The following is a 15,811-nucleotide window of genomic DNA, read 5'->3' on the forward strand; positions in this document are numbered from 1 at the left end:
AATCTCTAACCCTTTTCCCCCGATCTCTTGCAACTTAACAGCACTTTTTGTAATGAGGTTTTATTCTTGGTTTGCTTCCCTGATTGTAATTCTGGGCATGCACTTTACAAAAGATTTGAGGGGCTTAAGTTCTGTCTTACTGCTGAGAGCTGGTACACCTGAGGAGACAGAGAGATTTCAGTCCTGGATATGAAATTCGTTTGGTCAGGATTTTGGAAAGTCCAGCAGCCTGCTCAGGACATGGTGCCTGGTCTGCCTGCTTGAGATCAGTTGTGTGGGTCCTACACAGCATGTTGGACATACAGGGGTTGGGAATGGCAGCATGTTCAGGCCTAGCAGCTCTTCGGCAGAAGTCAATTCACCAAAAACACTGTATCTTCAAAGACTCTGCTTTTTCCCCATGTAATTATTATATATTAAAATAGTAAATTTTAGATACTGTAAATAAGCAGGAAAGGAATTTAATTGGTACTGTTAATGCCAAGCAGTAAAACAAATACCGAATAATTTTTTTTTCTTCTTCTTTCCATCTTCCTTTTGTTTTTCTTCAGAACTCCAGAACTCCCCGCTCAGATGAAGACAAGGAAGGTGCCTGGGATGCCTGGGGAGCCTGGAGTGATTGCTCACGGACCTGTGGAGGGGGAGCCTCCTACTCCCTGAGGAGATGTTTAAATGGCAGGTAAGCCACATGCTTATATGTATATATATTTATTCTTCTGCAGCTCTACCAGATTTCCCAATTCTCTGCTGGTCACTTCTCTTCTGAAACCAAGTGCTGCGTACAGAGAGATCAAGTATTCAAAAATACTGCTTTTAATATATGTTTGTAGTAGATAAATAGCTTAGGCTTCAACTGTTATAGAACTTAAACGTGTTACGAAATGTGTTTGTGGAATAGCAGGAGTGGTTTGTTTAGTATGGTCAAATATAGAGAGGAGTCCCCATCACTGTAAATAAAGCAAATGGTGAGTTAAATGCAAATTTACCTCAATAGTAAAGTTGGACTAAAGCAGGACTTGTTGCTACAGAGCTAGAAGTAAGAGTAGTGCACTAGGCCTATAGTCAGGCAAGAAGAGATCCCAGCCAGCTTAGAGGCATCTCTGCTGGCATCCATAATTGCTTGTTTTGCTTGAATTATTCTTAACCATTTTTAAAACTTCTGATTATGTTTAAAGTTCTATTTCATTGAGATTTTTTTAAGTTAAATGCAGTATCAGCCAGAAATTCAGATTTTCTTCAAGGCTTGTAGTATGTGATGTGCTTATTTAAGTGCAAACTGTATGAAATACAGAGCTAAAGATGATTGATTAAAGCACTGCCTGTTTCTTTTAGTGCAAAATGCACAAAGATCTTTGAGGAAAGTAATAGTTCCAGCAAGAAACCTCAATATTCTACCAGTGTGTTAGGGACTGTGAAATGAGCTCAATAAATTCTAGCAGTATAAATTCCACTGTGGTTTTATTAATATTTTTAATGTGTTCCCATGTGAAAAACATGTGTTTTCCATACCTTGACAAATGTATAGTTTAAAAATTTTTTTCTGTGTTTGATTGTAGCAATTTCCAGGAAATGCACAATTGTGAAACAAAGTTTTCACATCTGTATGTATCATAAATATTTTTAACTTACACGTTGTGACACAATCAGTCTTGCAAAAGATAGGAAATTTGAGACTTGTGGACTCTTGAGCTTGAAGAGTTGTACCTTCAGCTGAGCTGGTTAAATTCTTACTCGAGGTATCCATTGGTTTTTCCTTTTCAAATGCTATTTTTTAATCCCTCTCACATATTATAGAAAAAAATTTAATATTTGCCATTGATTTTCATGCAAGATGTGGAAAATTTAGTCCTAGAGCTGTAAATTAGTAGCTGTATGTTCTCGCATTCTTTAATGTAAGGCAGGTCTTTCTGGTATGAAGGATTATTCCAAAACACTATTCCTGATTTTAAAGACATCACTAATTATAATTTATTGTCCAGTCATTTGAAATATGTTTCCAGTTCTTTCAGGGGCTTGATTTTGCCAGTCTTGAGATGAGGAATATCTTATTGAGAAGTTTGGCAGAGTGTGTCCCTAAAAGAAAGTGTGAAACCCAACCTCCCTATATTTATGAGACCATAATAAATAACCATGACTCTATTATGTGCCTGTTATTTCAGCTATTAACAACAGACCAAGGATCTGAATTGCCTGGATTTCAGGATTCACATGCACTGGGCACCTTAGAAATGCATGCAGTCCATGATAATTATATTTAAAATTATTAATTAGATATTCTGATCTCCTTTTCCCTCTACGTTACATTCTATTTATTGTAAATAAGTTTGCTGCAATCAGCACAGATCAGCTTAGAGATGCCTTGTGAAATCTTTTATCCAAAATGAATGTGTTTTTCATAAGGTTTGCAGTAAATTGGGCTTACGGGGAAAGTCACACGTTCTTTGCTGAAGAGAGACAGCAGTGTAACCTGTTGAATCCCCAGACCCCCTTTGTATTTAAACTTTGTTTTTTGAGCTCAAATTATAGTAGGGCAGTAGCAATAAAAGTCTAATTTTCAAGACAAAAACTAGCTGTAAAACAGGGTTCTGTTTGGCTATTATACAGTGTAACCATTTTTACTCTGTCTTTTAGGAACTGTGAAGGTCGGAATATTCGATACAAAACCTGCAGTAGTAATGTGAGTCTGGCCTTTAATCCTGTTTTACTTATTCAAACAATGTGTTAAAGTTTAAGAAATGCTGCTTCTTATTTAAAACCTTATGGTGCATAATTTTCTTTCCATCATTATTACAGTTTTTAAACATTTCAGTCTGCATGACACCATGAGGTCTCAGACTTCCCAAATGGACATTTTCTTTTGAAATTGCAGTGCCAGTTGTGATTCAGGGTGTTTTATATCACTTATTGGGAGAGTTACACATTTTGGAGTATTAACAAATCAGTTCTCATCTTAAACTAGCAAGTGCTTTTCCTGGGGGTGCTGTCTTTTAGCTGAAGCATTGAACTGAGCTCTGGATCATTTGTGATCATGAATGGTATGGTGGCACTCTTCATGTCAGCAAAGAGCTTAATTGCCTAAGTCCCTTTCAGATCTTAAATAGCATAATTAGTCCTTATATTCCCTCTAACACTCCACTCCTCAGTATTGGATGACTTTTACACCACAGCCACAGTTTCTGCTGGCAGAAGCTAGTGGAAGTGATTAATGAATTAGACCCAGTGCATGCAGAAATCAGATTCTAGAGACAAACCCTGTTCCCTGCCTTTTAAGAAGAAAAGGCTCAGCAGCTGGGTGCACAGTGGCAAAAAATACCCCGATCTTTAAAAGCTGTGTGATAAGCTAAATGGCAGCCAGCTGGGACATAAGCAGTGAACAAACTGTAAAATCTATTTGCTGCATTGCTTCACTAAATATCTAGTTGTAGGCATTGTATGCAGTAATGTACCTCTGCCTTGCAGGATCCTGTGCATTGCAGCTTCCTGCAACGGTACAAACAGGTCATCAGGGTGCACCTTGATCCTTCAGCAAAAGGACTAGAGAACTACCCAGTGTACAGAAAAGGGAAGACGGTGACATCAATTTAGGCATATTTTGTGCCCCAAATCTGCATATTTAAGCAGAGATCTAGATACTTTTAATACATTTGTGGACACTCTTCATTTTAAGGTCTGTGCAGTAAACCTCTGATGGAAATGAAGGCCTTTTATGCTTCAGCATAGAGAAAATTAAGATGATTTCCATATCTTCTCTGAACTCCCAGGGAGTTTATCTGAAGTCACTGGAACCTGTTTTTTAACTTTAGGACTTATTTTAAAGTGATAAGTGGCAGGAGTCTTGTATGTGAATCTGTTTGAATTTATGATGATTCAAATGTTAATTTCCAGACAGGAAACTGCCTTTTACAGTTCTGCTTTTGGGGCATGTCTGAAAGGGATCAGGTTTCCATTTCAGTTCAGATACAGTCAGAGTCTCTCAGGAATGGTTTTTCCTAGATTACGGATCAGATAATGAAGAACTGCCAAAATAGGTATATTTAATGAGATTTCCATTTTTAATAGAGTTGATCTTTGAGATTGGCATCACTGAATTCAAACCCAGTCTTAGATCTGACTTAACCTTGAAACAGGGCCTTACACCTAATGTAAACCTGTGAGTACTAGGCCAGTTTAGTTTCAAATTATATAATTTTCCCTAAAGCATTATTTCTAATGAGTACTTCTCACTTTAGGAGTAAAATTTTAGTTTGAAAATGAAGAGTTTATACTAGCTTCTTTCCATATTAGTAGGTATTACTGGTAACCACATGAGACATTCAGTATAAATACACGGTGTAAAGCTGTCTGCAAATGTAATTTTGCTACATGATACATTACACCACTAACATCTATATTGGGGAGTACAAATGAAGCACAGCTTAATATGTGTGTCACTCTAATGAAAAGAACAAGAATCATTTTACCAGAAAATTGGTTTCATCTGGATTTGTAATAGAATAGTAGTAAGTTCATTGAACTCAAGCATGGTTCCAGAATAATATTAGTGATATTTCAATCAAAAAATTAATTCAAGGTCTTAGCAACAAAATAATTGCTGAGATTAAGACATATATATAGCCTGCTTATCTTTCTATCATAACTGAGATGCCAGGTGCATGATTTCCTAAAACTGCATGTATGCTTTCAACCTACAGAAACTTTGGAGAAATAAACTATTCATTGTATGTTGTTCAATGAGATTTTTAGCCTTTCTTGCACCCCTTTTTTTATATCTCAATTTTTGTATGTAGTGTTACATTCTAATGCTATGATGTGCACTATGTGGAAGTGTTTAAGTTAATCCTTTAGGGTCCTATTCATAGAACAAGTTATTTGGGCGATTTCCCCATAAATTTCACATTCTTATGTGCCAAAAAGTCACTTATACATTTGCCAGAGTGATTCCTCTACAGTAAGAAGAAACACTGTTTTGTAAAAGATATCCCCATGTTTAATTCCATTATAAACATTTATTATATGCAGATAATGCTCACACTTGTTCAACATATTCATCTATAATTGCCCCAGCATCCACCTAACCAGTTAAGTTATTCTATTCAGAAAAACTTGGCTGAACCATGTCTGCTTTAGACTATAATATTTCACCTGGAGTTACATAGTTTCTAATCTCTTCATTTATTTATTTTATGTTTATAATGCTGATGCACTGTATGGCTCCCTTGGCAGGGGTGGTTTCTAGCTCAGGTATCTTGATTTTACTTAGAAGTGACCTGAAAATTGTGTAGGAAAAACACAGAACCTGAAGCTAATTTCAAAAAGAAAACAAAACAATGACTTCATCGGTTTTGGCTGGGTTTCAACAAAATGAGATTCAAAGAATAAAACTAGACAAAGGGCTAGACTTTCTTTGGTGTCATCATTTTTACTGGGAATTTTCTTGCCTTCTCTATTGTGCTTTTTTCAGTGGAGTAATTGTTGGCAAGAGTCACAGGGTCTGATGCAACCTTCATATTTTGTACATGAACATTGCCTACAAAGATACAGATTTCCCAGGTTAACTTTGTTTTCAAAGGCTGCGAGTGCTCATTGCCAAAACCCAAAGATACATTTCATAAGAAGCCAGTCCTTGAATGCAGTAGTTTTTAATCATCTATCACAAAATGAATGGGAATATATATATGTGTGTTTTTAATCTGCATGGTAGTCATGTCTGAAGCATCATTTTCAGATCTGTCTGTCTAATGTGTTCATAAGTCATGTCATAAATACACTTCATTCCACTGCAAGGTCTGGATGTGATTATTTTTGCCAACATTTCCATGTCTTAGAACTCATAGATATGTCTTCAACTCCTTATGTAGTAGTGTATGAACCTGAGAATGGCCTGGCAATGGTTCCTTGGATTGAGTGTAAAACAAAAGCTATTGCTGAAATGAAGAAATCTGAAAAAATCCTGAACTGAGTAGCAAAAATATTTAACAAATAAGAAAAGATGTGGAATATTTAGAGGAAAGAGGGAATGGTGGAATGACTTGATGTCTGAAATAGATTAAGAACAAAAAGACACACAAACAGGATGAGGGTTGGGGCCCGTGGATCATTGTCTGGTTGTATGACCTTGCCCACTTCCTGAACATGTTTAGCCCTTGCCTACCTCTCACATCTTTCCTCCACCTTTTCCTTTCTATTTTTTAAACACCCTCTCACTTTTCTGCCCCACTCTAATGGAATTAAACTGATGTTTGCAAGTCCTCTTTTTGTCTTGATTACATTCCTTTCTGTGCTTAGTCGTCTTTCTGTTTGAAATCCTTTCTTTATACAAATATTTATTGTTCTCAGGAAGACTGGGATCTGAACTTGGTTTCCATCCAAATTCTGATATAATGCAAATGATAATAATTTCAGCCCTTTGATATCCCTCTGTGATGCTCTTTTATGCTCCTGCTTTTGAACAGAGCTCGAGCATAAAGCAGGTGGAGCTGGCATGTGAATTGAGCTGCCATAATCACTTTGGGTTCTTTGAAGATGCCAAAAGAGAACAGGGAGATGAGAATTCACTTGCTCTCCAGCAGCCAGGAAGTGAGTGGAAGGAAGGAGCTGCATTGTGTTGAATCCATGAGAAACATACAGTAACCATGGATTGACATCCTGACATTGTGGTGTTTGTGTCTTGGCATTGCATCAACACCCAGTGATAATGGATTGTAACAACAGCCTGTCAAAGCTCAGCTGAAGGCCATCACTCTGCCCGTTTTACAGATCACTCTTTAATTCTTTGTGATGAAAATGTAGCTGTGCATGGCTGAATAACTCTGCTCCTACATATTGCTGCTACTTTACCTGAATCTAACTTCCACTTATTATTTTTTATCCTCAGCTGCTTTTCTGTTTGCATTGGTGGAAGGGAACCATGTGGTATCCATATGAACTCTGAACTCCTCTCTGCTTTTTAGACTTGCTATTGTGGAAAATGAGAGGTGACAGATGAGTCAGAGCCCAGTTCTGCTCTCATTTACACCAGAGCAAACTTGGTGAATTTCTTGGGAGTGACACCACAGTAAATATGTGTGGCTTCTCGCAGTATCTGCTTGGTGTTTTTAGAAGCTCTCACATGTGGGATTTTGCTGAGGTAAAACACTCAAAGAATTACAGTAACTGTAATTTCTCTGTCTTATTCCATCTTTGCATAGTTTCAAAAAATATGGCTCAAACTAGCATTATCCCAGATTAAAAATAATAGATTTATTAGTATCATTCCGAGTTATTCTCACTGTAAGGTGTAGCACTAGACAGAGTTGAAAAGTGTTGCTGGGAAAGCTCAGTGAATTGTTCAGTGCTCAGCTGCAAAACCTCCACTTGTTGGTCAGAAGATAGAATACTGATTTTTAGAAGGTGTTTTATATAGACTGCAACCAAGTCAGAGACTGTTCTAGGTTAATCTTTGCTATGGTGAAAAAAAAACCCAAATTGAGCACCAGGCCACTGGACTGAAATCCAAACCTTTCTCCTGTATGTTTTAATCTCAATCCTGTATAATACACTTACTATTTCATGAGCTTTTTTCAGGGAAGGTTCAGTTCACTGATAAGGTTGAAGCTGTGTTTGGGATCAGAATTGTTAACTAATACTTACTAATAAGTTCCATGAGTTCAGCTGACACATCACAATCTTTCAGTCTTCAATCCAATGAAAACAAAACTTTGTTAAAATCAGCCTCACATCTGGCTTATATGTGCAGTTGGAATTCTTGGAAGAATATCCTTTCAGTCTGGCATATGGACTCTTTGACACTGGACATACTTTCAAATGAAGTCTGTAGTGAGGAACTGTTTGACACTCAAACTCCTTTGCCAGTACTTTACCAAAGTTATTTTCAAATCAATCAGTATTCATCTTCATTCCTGTCACCATAGTTTAATATTAACATCATTGTTTGGGTGCAATGGTTTATGTAGAAAAAATATTTTAGAACGTTTTATTTCAAACAGTTCTCATATTTGGTCTTTCAGCTGTGTGGGTGCTGTGGGGGAAAAGGTGTGGAACTGTCTCATTAGAACAGGAAGTATATAATCAGTAGTTTCCAATTTGAATTGTATTTTATTTCAACAAAGTAAACCTTACTACTTCCATGAGGTGAAGGTATTTTGTAATTAGACTAAAGGATTAAACGCCGAAAGTTCTGATGTCTCCTCCTAATGCTCTTGTCCCTTTTCCAAGCAATAATAAACAATTAGACAAATTTTTATTTCTTTATTTATAAGTAGCATTAATACCTCTTTCATTACTCTGACATATGCACTGATGAACGAGTATAAAACCTTCAGAATTCCTTTAGTGAGAAAAACTATTGAAAAGAGAAATATTAAATATGAGACATCTCATTATAGTCACTTAAAATATATAGATTTCTTTAGAAGCTAATTCGTGCTACAGAACCAGACTTTATCTGTACTGCATAGTGTCATAAAAATTAGCATTTTGAATTATCCTCTCATATCTGTTATGTTGTTGTTACTGGAATATATGTCATATTCTGTACTTGCACTGCAAGCCATGGATTAAGCAACATAAATTGTTTTAATATACACAGTAAAACTTTGCAATGTGGCATATTTGTCATAGCAGATCAGTTCTTGAACCAAGCCTGCCTGAATAGCTGCTGTGTAATTCATCAGATAACTCTACTGCAAGTGCAAAGTATTCCTTTCTTCAAAAAAAATGTTTCTTCTGTTTTTTGTTTTCAGGACTGCCCTTCAGATGTAGGTGACTTCAGGGCACAACAGTGCTCAGCCTACAATGATGTCAAATACCAGGGACACTTTTATGAGTGGATCCCTGTGTATAATGATCCCACTGCACCGTGTGCCCTGAAATGTCAAGCTCTGGGGAAGAACTTGGTTGTGGAGCTTGCCCCAAAAGTGCTGGATGGTACTCGTTGCAATATTGAATCCTTGGATATGTGCATCAGTGGAATATGCCAGGTATGTTCACGGTGTAAATCGAAACATGACCTTTGTTGTGAGACACTTTGCTCGTGAGTGGGCGCTTTTGGGTTATTTTTCATCTTTATGTATCAGTTTACTTTGGACATATCTGCCAGTACTGCCAGATGGATTGTAGATTACTTACCTTTTCCTGCCCACAGAACTTCCTGACTGCTTTAGCCATGGATATTTTTATATATAAATAAAAGGTCAATAAAATTCATTCACTCTTCTATTTATGCATCTAAAAATTAAATTGGTTATTGTGGCTACAGCTTTCCAACCTTTAGTATGTCTGTCAGGGTGTGATGGAGTTGCATAGCCTTCCATTTCATTTAATTCCTTCTCTGAGTCTTATGTGAGCTCAGTTAAAAGAGAAAACTGGATGTTTTGTGGATCCAACCCAGAATGGCAGGTGTGAATGTATATGTCTGCCTTCTTGTATGGGGTGGGTGAATATACATTTTAATTGAACGAATTGACTTAGTATCTTTTTACTGGTAATCTGTATTTCTGGATATATTTATTATTTACTAGAACTGTGTTGTTGACTTCACATCGTTGGTGTTAAAGCAGAGAGTTAAAATATTTGAGGCTTGCCAGCTTTGCCCATGTCTCACTGGCAAAGCGATATTGCAATCTTTTTTTATGAACAGAGCAATTTATAGAGAATGGATATGTTATTGCAATTAGTTTCCTTTCTCTGCAAGTGGTTGTTGCTCTGTTAAATGTCTGAACTGTGCACGGCTCAAAAATGCAGGATATGGCCCAACGAGAGAAATAGCTCTGTTATAGGGGAAAATTTGACACATTTGGCAGAAGACTGGTACATGGATTATAGCAACATTAATATATGATCTGGACCTTGCTGTGGGTTTTATGTGACTTCCATGTGTACTGCAGTTCCAATACCAGTCGTGTCAACACACAGTGCATCTGCTGCCTCTGGAACAGAAGAATTCCTCACAGAGAGACTGCATTCATTGATAGGATATACCTATATTCAAAGTAGGATATACCTCTATAAACATTGGAAACACTTGCAAATGATATATTTCTTTTGCAATGTTCTTAAGTGATGTCTGCTCTCCTGACAGAAGCTTTCACCCAGGGGAGTGTCACAGCCTTTTCTGGGTACATCTGCAGCAGCCTTTGCTGTCTGTGCCCATCACAGTGTGAGCGTCAGGCTGGATCTAACAGAGCTCTGGGTTTTTCAAAGGCTTGTGAGGCTCTTGCTCAGAGTGCTGTGGGGTTTCCAGTGTCTCCCACAGTGACCTCAAACACCTACCATCTTTGACACTTGGCATAAAATTCACTACACTACAATGGATCCAATTTTGTGAAGAACAGTTGAGAGGTATATTTTAAAGGGCTGCCTTTAATGTCTCTTCTTAGCATTTTGTAGTATTCATGTGTATATCTGATATCAAATGCTTGGAAATTCAAATAATCCATTTTTAGACTAAACAAAGTAGTGGAGGAAGAAATTAATCATTCCACAAACAGGAACTGGAACACTTACACTGTTGATGAAAATCGATTTCTCCTTCTCCCATTGTTTTTTTAAAATTCTTTCTTCTAATGTCACAAAAATATTTTTCAATGTGACATAACATCTTCAGGGGAAAAAAAACCCCAACAAACAGGTTTAGAATGTGTCCTGTGCTGTGACTTATGCAATTTAATTAATTTATCATTTAAAGTCACAAACAGGTGTCTTCCCTTTACTTTCTTTAAATCACTGGCTATTGAAAATTTCTGCTTTTTAAAGTATATATTTGATAATTTAATGTTGGATAATTTTATCAAGGTAAAAATTTGAATTCAAATTCAATGAATTGAAATGAAAGGGCTTTGAATAACCATTTTCTATATGCAAACTCTTTTGGGGTCAGAGTTTCTTCTGAAAGGGGCTGTGGGAGGCAGGGACTTGATTAGAAACCGACACAGAGTTTTGTGCTACTCCTGTTTGAGCAGGAAAAGAAAACAAATTGACATCTAATCTTTTCTGGAAAAATACGGTTATTTAGTCAACTGCTGTTAAAAGCGAGACAGTACAGTCGTGATTCTCCACAATTGTTGCTGTAAGATCCATCTGTTGGATTCTGACATATAATTGGCACAGCCTGCAAATAACTTGGCAAGTGTTTTTACAGTTAACTCATCTAAATGAGCACATCATACTGCTGATGTGGGTATCTTCACTTTTATGCCTGGGAGCACCAAAGAGTTAGTGTAAGGGGAGTGGTGCTGGTTTTACTCATCTATTGTCTCAAAGTTGACTCAATGTCCCCTCCTCCCCAACATGATTTCACTTTCATTTCTGTTCTGGTTCTTGATAATAAGGTAGGGCTGCATCACTAATTCTGCCTCTTATTCAGACTCTCACCTTGGCAGCATGTGATTTTACAAGCATGGTGAGTTCCTGTTGTCCACCTTCAGTTCTGATTCTTTGCACTTCCCTTATCAAGCAAAATCAAACTAAATAAGCTCTGTCGAAGAAAATGGGGAGATGACAAAGCTGCTCTCTGGACAGGAGGTGTGAGGCTTTACAAGAAGTGAAATCTGAAGATGGTGGAACAGGGAACTTGTGAATGTTAATAAGATATTTTCAAGTTGCTTGAGGCTTAACTCAGTCAAACCATTTGATCATGTTTGAGTCTGCTACTGCCCTGTTTCTGTTACCAACACAAATATCTGTGGCTGTTGTGTTAAATGGGGACAGGTCAAAACTGCACTGCCAGGAGTATTTTCACACTTAACTTCTGATATTTTTTCTAGTTTCTGCACAACTCCCCAAACATTTTTTCATATAATATGTTCCTGCTGTGCCCATCTGGATGTGGGTGGAGACATTCAAAAACATCTGCATGTCAGACACATGTGTGGGCAACATTTACCCAGTTACTCCTCCTGCTTTGGGGCCCTGCCTCTCCTTGGGTTTTGGTTTTAATTCATGTAGACCTGCTTTTTTCTACCAGAATGCAGAATGGGGTATTACTTGTGCCAGTACCTGAAATGGTTACAGTGATAATTTTCCTAATATGGAGTAATGTGTTTGGACAACAAATACACGCATCACCCAAAAAATCTGGAGTCCTAAGGAGCAGCCTGAGTAGTTCTGTCCTAGGCTGTCACAATTAGGTCAAAGATGATGTAAATCCTGCAGTGAACTTTCCATTTAGTGTCAGCAAGTTGCTCGTGTTCCAAAAAAGGCAGACACTGATCTGTGCTTTGTAGCATATGGCATAAATCTAGCTGACATCAAAACACATCCCACATGTCAAGTGGAGTACCATCAACTTCTGCCATGCTAGTTCTCTTCTGTCACATGTCATCATATGGCGAGTAGGTATCACTCACCACCAAAGAACTCTTACACTTGATGTAAATATCTGTCAGGGTTTTCATTGAAAACAGTTTCTGTAAGCTCTTGGAAGACTGTTACACTTTTATAAGCTTTGCTCGTGCTTTAAACTTAAAATTACAGCAGATTACTGGTTTCTTCTGAATCATGACTCCTTTTTTTCTGTGAGTTGCTTTCTCAAAGTGGTTGTTTAAGGTGTTTTATATACTTTCTCTTTCAGTTCTTGGAGATACATTTTCTTGCCTGTAAATGTGTTAAAGGACTGCCCAAGATGCAGAGAAGATTTGGTGTGCAGGGACTTAGAAAGGAACGTTTCCTTTCCATCCAAGGTTACTGGAGACATGAAGTTGTGTTTCTAACACATGTTAGTCTGAGTAGTTAATTTTTGTTAAAAAAGCACTTTTTTTTTCCAAAATGAACATTCACAGTCTTCATTTAATATTTAAAGAGTAGAAAAAAAATGTCTGTGTTACCTTTTTGTCCTTTTTAGCCTTTAAACCTTGAGTAAGTGATTCATAGGAAAAATTGATTTTGAGGTAGCTCTGTGGCAAGCCAGCCTTTATACCAAACCTGGCATTCTTTCTTGGGTACCACTAATTAGCAAATGCACAGTGTAAAGTACATTTTGGAGCGTGGAGGAATCCCTACATAGACACCTATACTCGGTCTACATGTTACTACACCAGAGCTGGGAGGCTGGACCCTGTCCAGAAAGACTGTGGGAGTTACTCATGTAGATCCAACAAAACTTTCTGGCTCTCAGAACTGCGTATGAAAATCTTCATGTGACCGCACACATGTGACACAGGTCATAAAACTGGGGACAGCGGGGAGCTCCAGCTGCAGTTCAGCTGGGAGATGTTGGTGGCTCTCCAGAAGTCCCACTGGAGGATGGGGCTGAGCTAAGCATGGGTTACCACATCCTATGTGACCTGGCAGTGTCACCCCCCGTAGCCTCAGTGGGTTGATTTCCTTGCCCGACGGAATCTCTTGGCACTGTCCAAGCCAGCAGATCATGGAGCTGCCCTTCAAGGGCTGCACCTGCCCCCCTTTTAATGTCACTGTCCACCTTGGTGTAGTGGTTCCCTTGCAATGACAGCTCAGAGGTGTGGTTTTACTGCTGGTAATTGAGGGATACTCTCAGACACTGAAATGGTCCATGGAATCACTTGTTTGTATTTTGCAGCTGCCCAGTGCTGCTAGAAGCTGATGTTTCTTTTCAGGTCTTGTCTTATTCTCTCTCCTACTGTTTCTTGTGAAGAAGTATTCCCTACAGAGATTTCTTACTGTGTGAGTTTATCCTTTCTTGTCAGATGAGTAGTGACTTTTTTCTGATCTCCCGTTTCTTATCTATATTTCTCTTTTCATAAGTGATTCTCTCTGCCAAGTTTTGTTTTGTTTAAGTGAGCTTTGTACAAATGTGACTTTGCTTCCCAGACTAGCAAGGTCCTAAATCATGTGAGCAGTGATAGCAGAAAAACTCATGATTTGGGTGTCATCTTGAACTAGATCAACCTTCAAATCCCCCAGTGCTAACTTCACCAAGCAAGGCAGACTTGTCTGGGCCCAGCCAGAAAAGGAGCAAAGTAATCTGATTTCATATATTGATTGCTTTTTCAAAAGCATTCTCACAAACAAGAAGTCCAGTGGGAGTTTGTGTCCTATCCTCTGACTGCGTGTGTGTGTTTTTTAAAATGGAGACCGTGTGGGAAAGGGTACTTGCTCCTACCGGGTGGTCCCATAATCTCTTAGCTCCTCTAGCATGTGACAGATCCTGTAGTAAGAGTTAAAGGTTTTGGAAACGCTGTTTTATTTGATGGAAGTGGATTTACAGAGTTGTGGAACACTCTTTAGCCTTTTGCCTTCAGATATAAAATGTTAGCAGAAATATGTGGAAAGTCTTTTTAGGAGCCCTTTAGTATGCAGTGAATTTTATGCACTATATTTTTTATTTTCTGGTTTAGTTTTCCTTTTATTGCTTTACATTCTTTTCCTCTCTGTGGATGGCTCAGGAATTTGAACATCATGGAGTGTTTCCTCATGCCCATCATTCTGACTTACTTTACGCCTCTGTTCTGAGGTTTGCATTTTGACACACTTTGTCTTGACTTCCTGATTTCTTATCTGTGAGCAATGAAAATGCTCACACAGAGGAAGTTTTCTTACTCCCACCACCGCTACTGCTCATTCATCTTGGCAACTGAGATTGTGGCTTCAATTGCTGTGAAGTGATGGGTTGGGACGCTCGCTGTTGGTCCTGAGCACATACACAACGTCCCTGAAGGGGCTTTATTCTGTTTATTAACACATGCTGAAGCCTGTGTCAGCTTGTCTGGGCCAATTCTGTCCTGTGCTGGTTCGATTCCAGAGATGTGAGAACTCTTTACCACAATCAGGCCTTTGTTAGCTCAGACATAACTGAAGAGTTATGAGACAGGACCATGTGAGGACAAAATCATGACTCAGACCAAGATAAATCTTCAGTGAGGGTAAACCAGAGTTTGAAAGCAGTGCTTGAAAGCTAAGATTCACACAACTTTTAAAAGTAAACAAAAAAAAAAGGAAAGAAAGAAGTTACTTGCCTAATGGGAGGGATGCTCTGGGATCTCTCCCTCTGCTTGTCAGAATCAATTACTTGTGGATGATGAGCATGGGAAAGAGACAGTGGGAGTTTTTTCTTTATATTCTCTCTGGGGACACATTTATTTTGTGTAGAAAGAAAGTGCAAGCTGAAGTTATCACAAAGCAAAGGATGTGAGCAGAGATTGCAAAATAATGAATAGATGAACTTTGAATGGCAACAAGGTTTTACAGCAGGGCAAAGATAAATGGAAAATACTAATTGCAGGATTTTCACATGACAGGGTTTTTACTCATGGTTTTATTACTGTTAATTCCCAAAGCCATATTTAAAATTAATTATTTGTTGTGCAGGTACAGACGTTCCTGACATGTGCCTGTGCTGGGATTCTGTGCTAAGACAGAGCAGGCAAAAATGCAGCAAATAGCTGATGTTGTTGCAGTGATATCTGTACTGTGATAGCAAATGCAACTGTGCAGTAAAACATAGCCTTAATTTCTCTGAGTTTTGGATTTTGCAGTGTATCTGTGTTTTCGGAAATAGAAATCCCTTTTCTCTGAGCAAGACCCTGAGGATTTTAATTTTCCCTATTGAGTGATTCTAATAAACTGCAATAGAGATTTATCTTTTTGAGCATGGAAGGGTTTTTTACTATTTTCTTCTTTTCCTAGTAAATGTTGAAATAAAACATGTATCCTTTCCTAGTCAAGTCACAAGACTTGGAGAAGATATTTCTGCCAGAAGTAATTCTGAGGTTATCTTGTGTTTTGTGCAACGCTGATAACCTTTAAAAATATGTAGATGTTTTTGTTCCATTTTAATCTTAGTTCTCATCTCTTGTAAGGCTGAAATATATAATTTTGTTATTAAAGCCCAAATACT

At 38.0% G+C, this 15,811-nt stretch overlaps 1 protein-coding gene across 8 annotated transcripts in view; it reads left to right on the plus strand.

Moving 5' to 3' along the window:
- ADAMTSL3 (ADAMTS like 3) overlaps positions 1–15,811 on the plus strand; it is a 180,268-nt gene that overhangs the window by 84,981 nt on the left and 79,476 nt on the right. For 7 of the 8 annotated variants that reach the window (XM_027688806.1, XM_027688812.1, XM_027688810.1 and 4 more), the window contains exons 4-6: positions 552–679; positions 2,632–2,677; positions 8,742–8,978. In XM_027688806.1, coding sequence (XP_027544607.1) covers positions 552–679; positions 2,632–2,677; positions 8,742–8,978 — 411 coding nt within the window. Of the gene's footprint in view, positions 1–551; positions 680–2,631; positions 2,678–8,741; positions 8,979–15,811 lie in introns of those variants that run through there. The other variant, XM_027688813.1, reaches the window with a different exon arrangement.

This window comes from Neopelma chrysocephalum, unplaced genomic scaffold (assembly GCF_003984885.1).
Source record: "Neopelma chrysocephalum unplaced genomic scaffold, ASM398488v2 Primary Assembly neopelma1_75, whole genome shotgun sequence".
Classification (NCBI taxonomy): domain Eukaryota; kingdom Metazoa; phylum Chordata; class Aves; order Passeriformes; family Pipridae; genus Neopelma; species Neopelma chrysocephalum.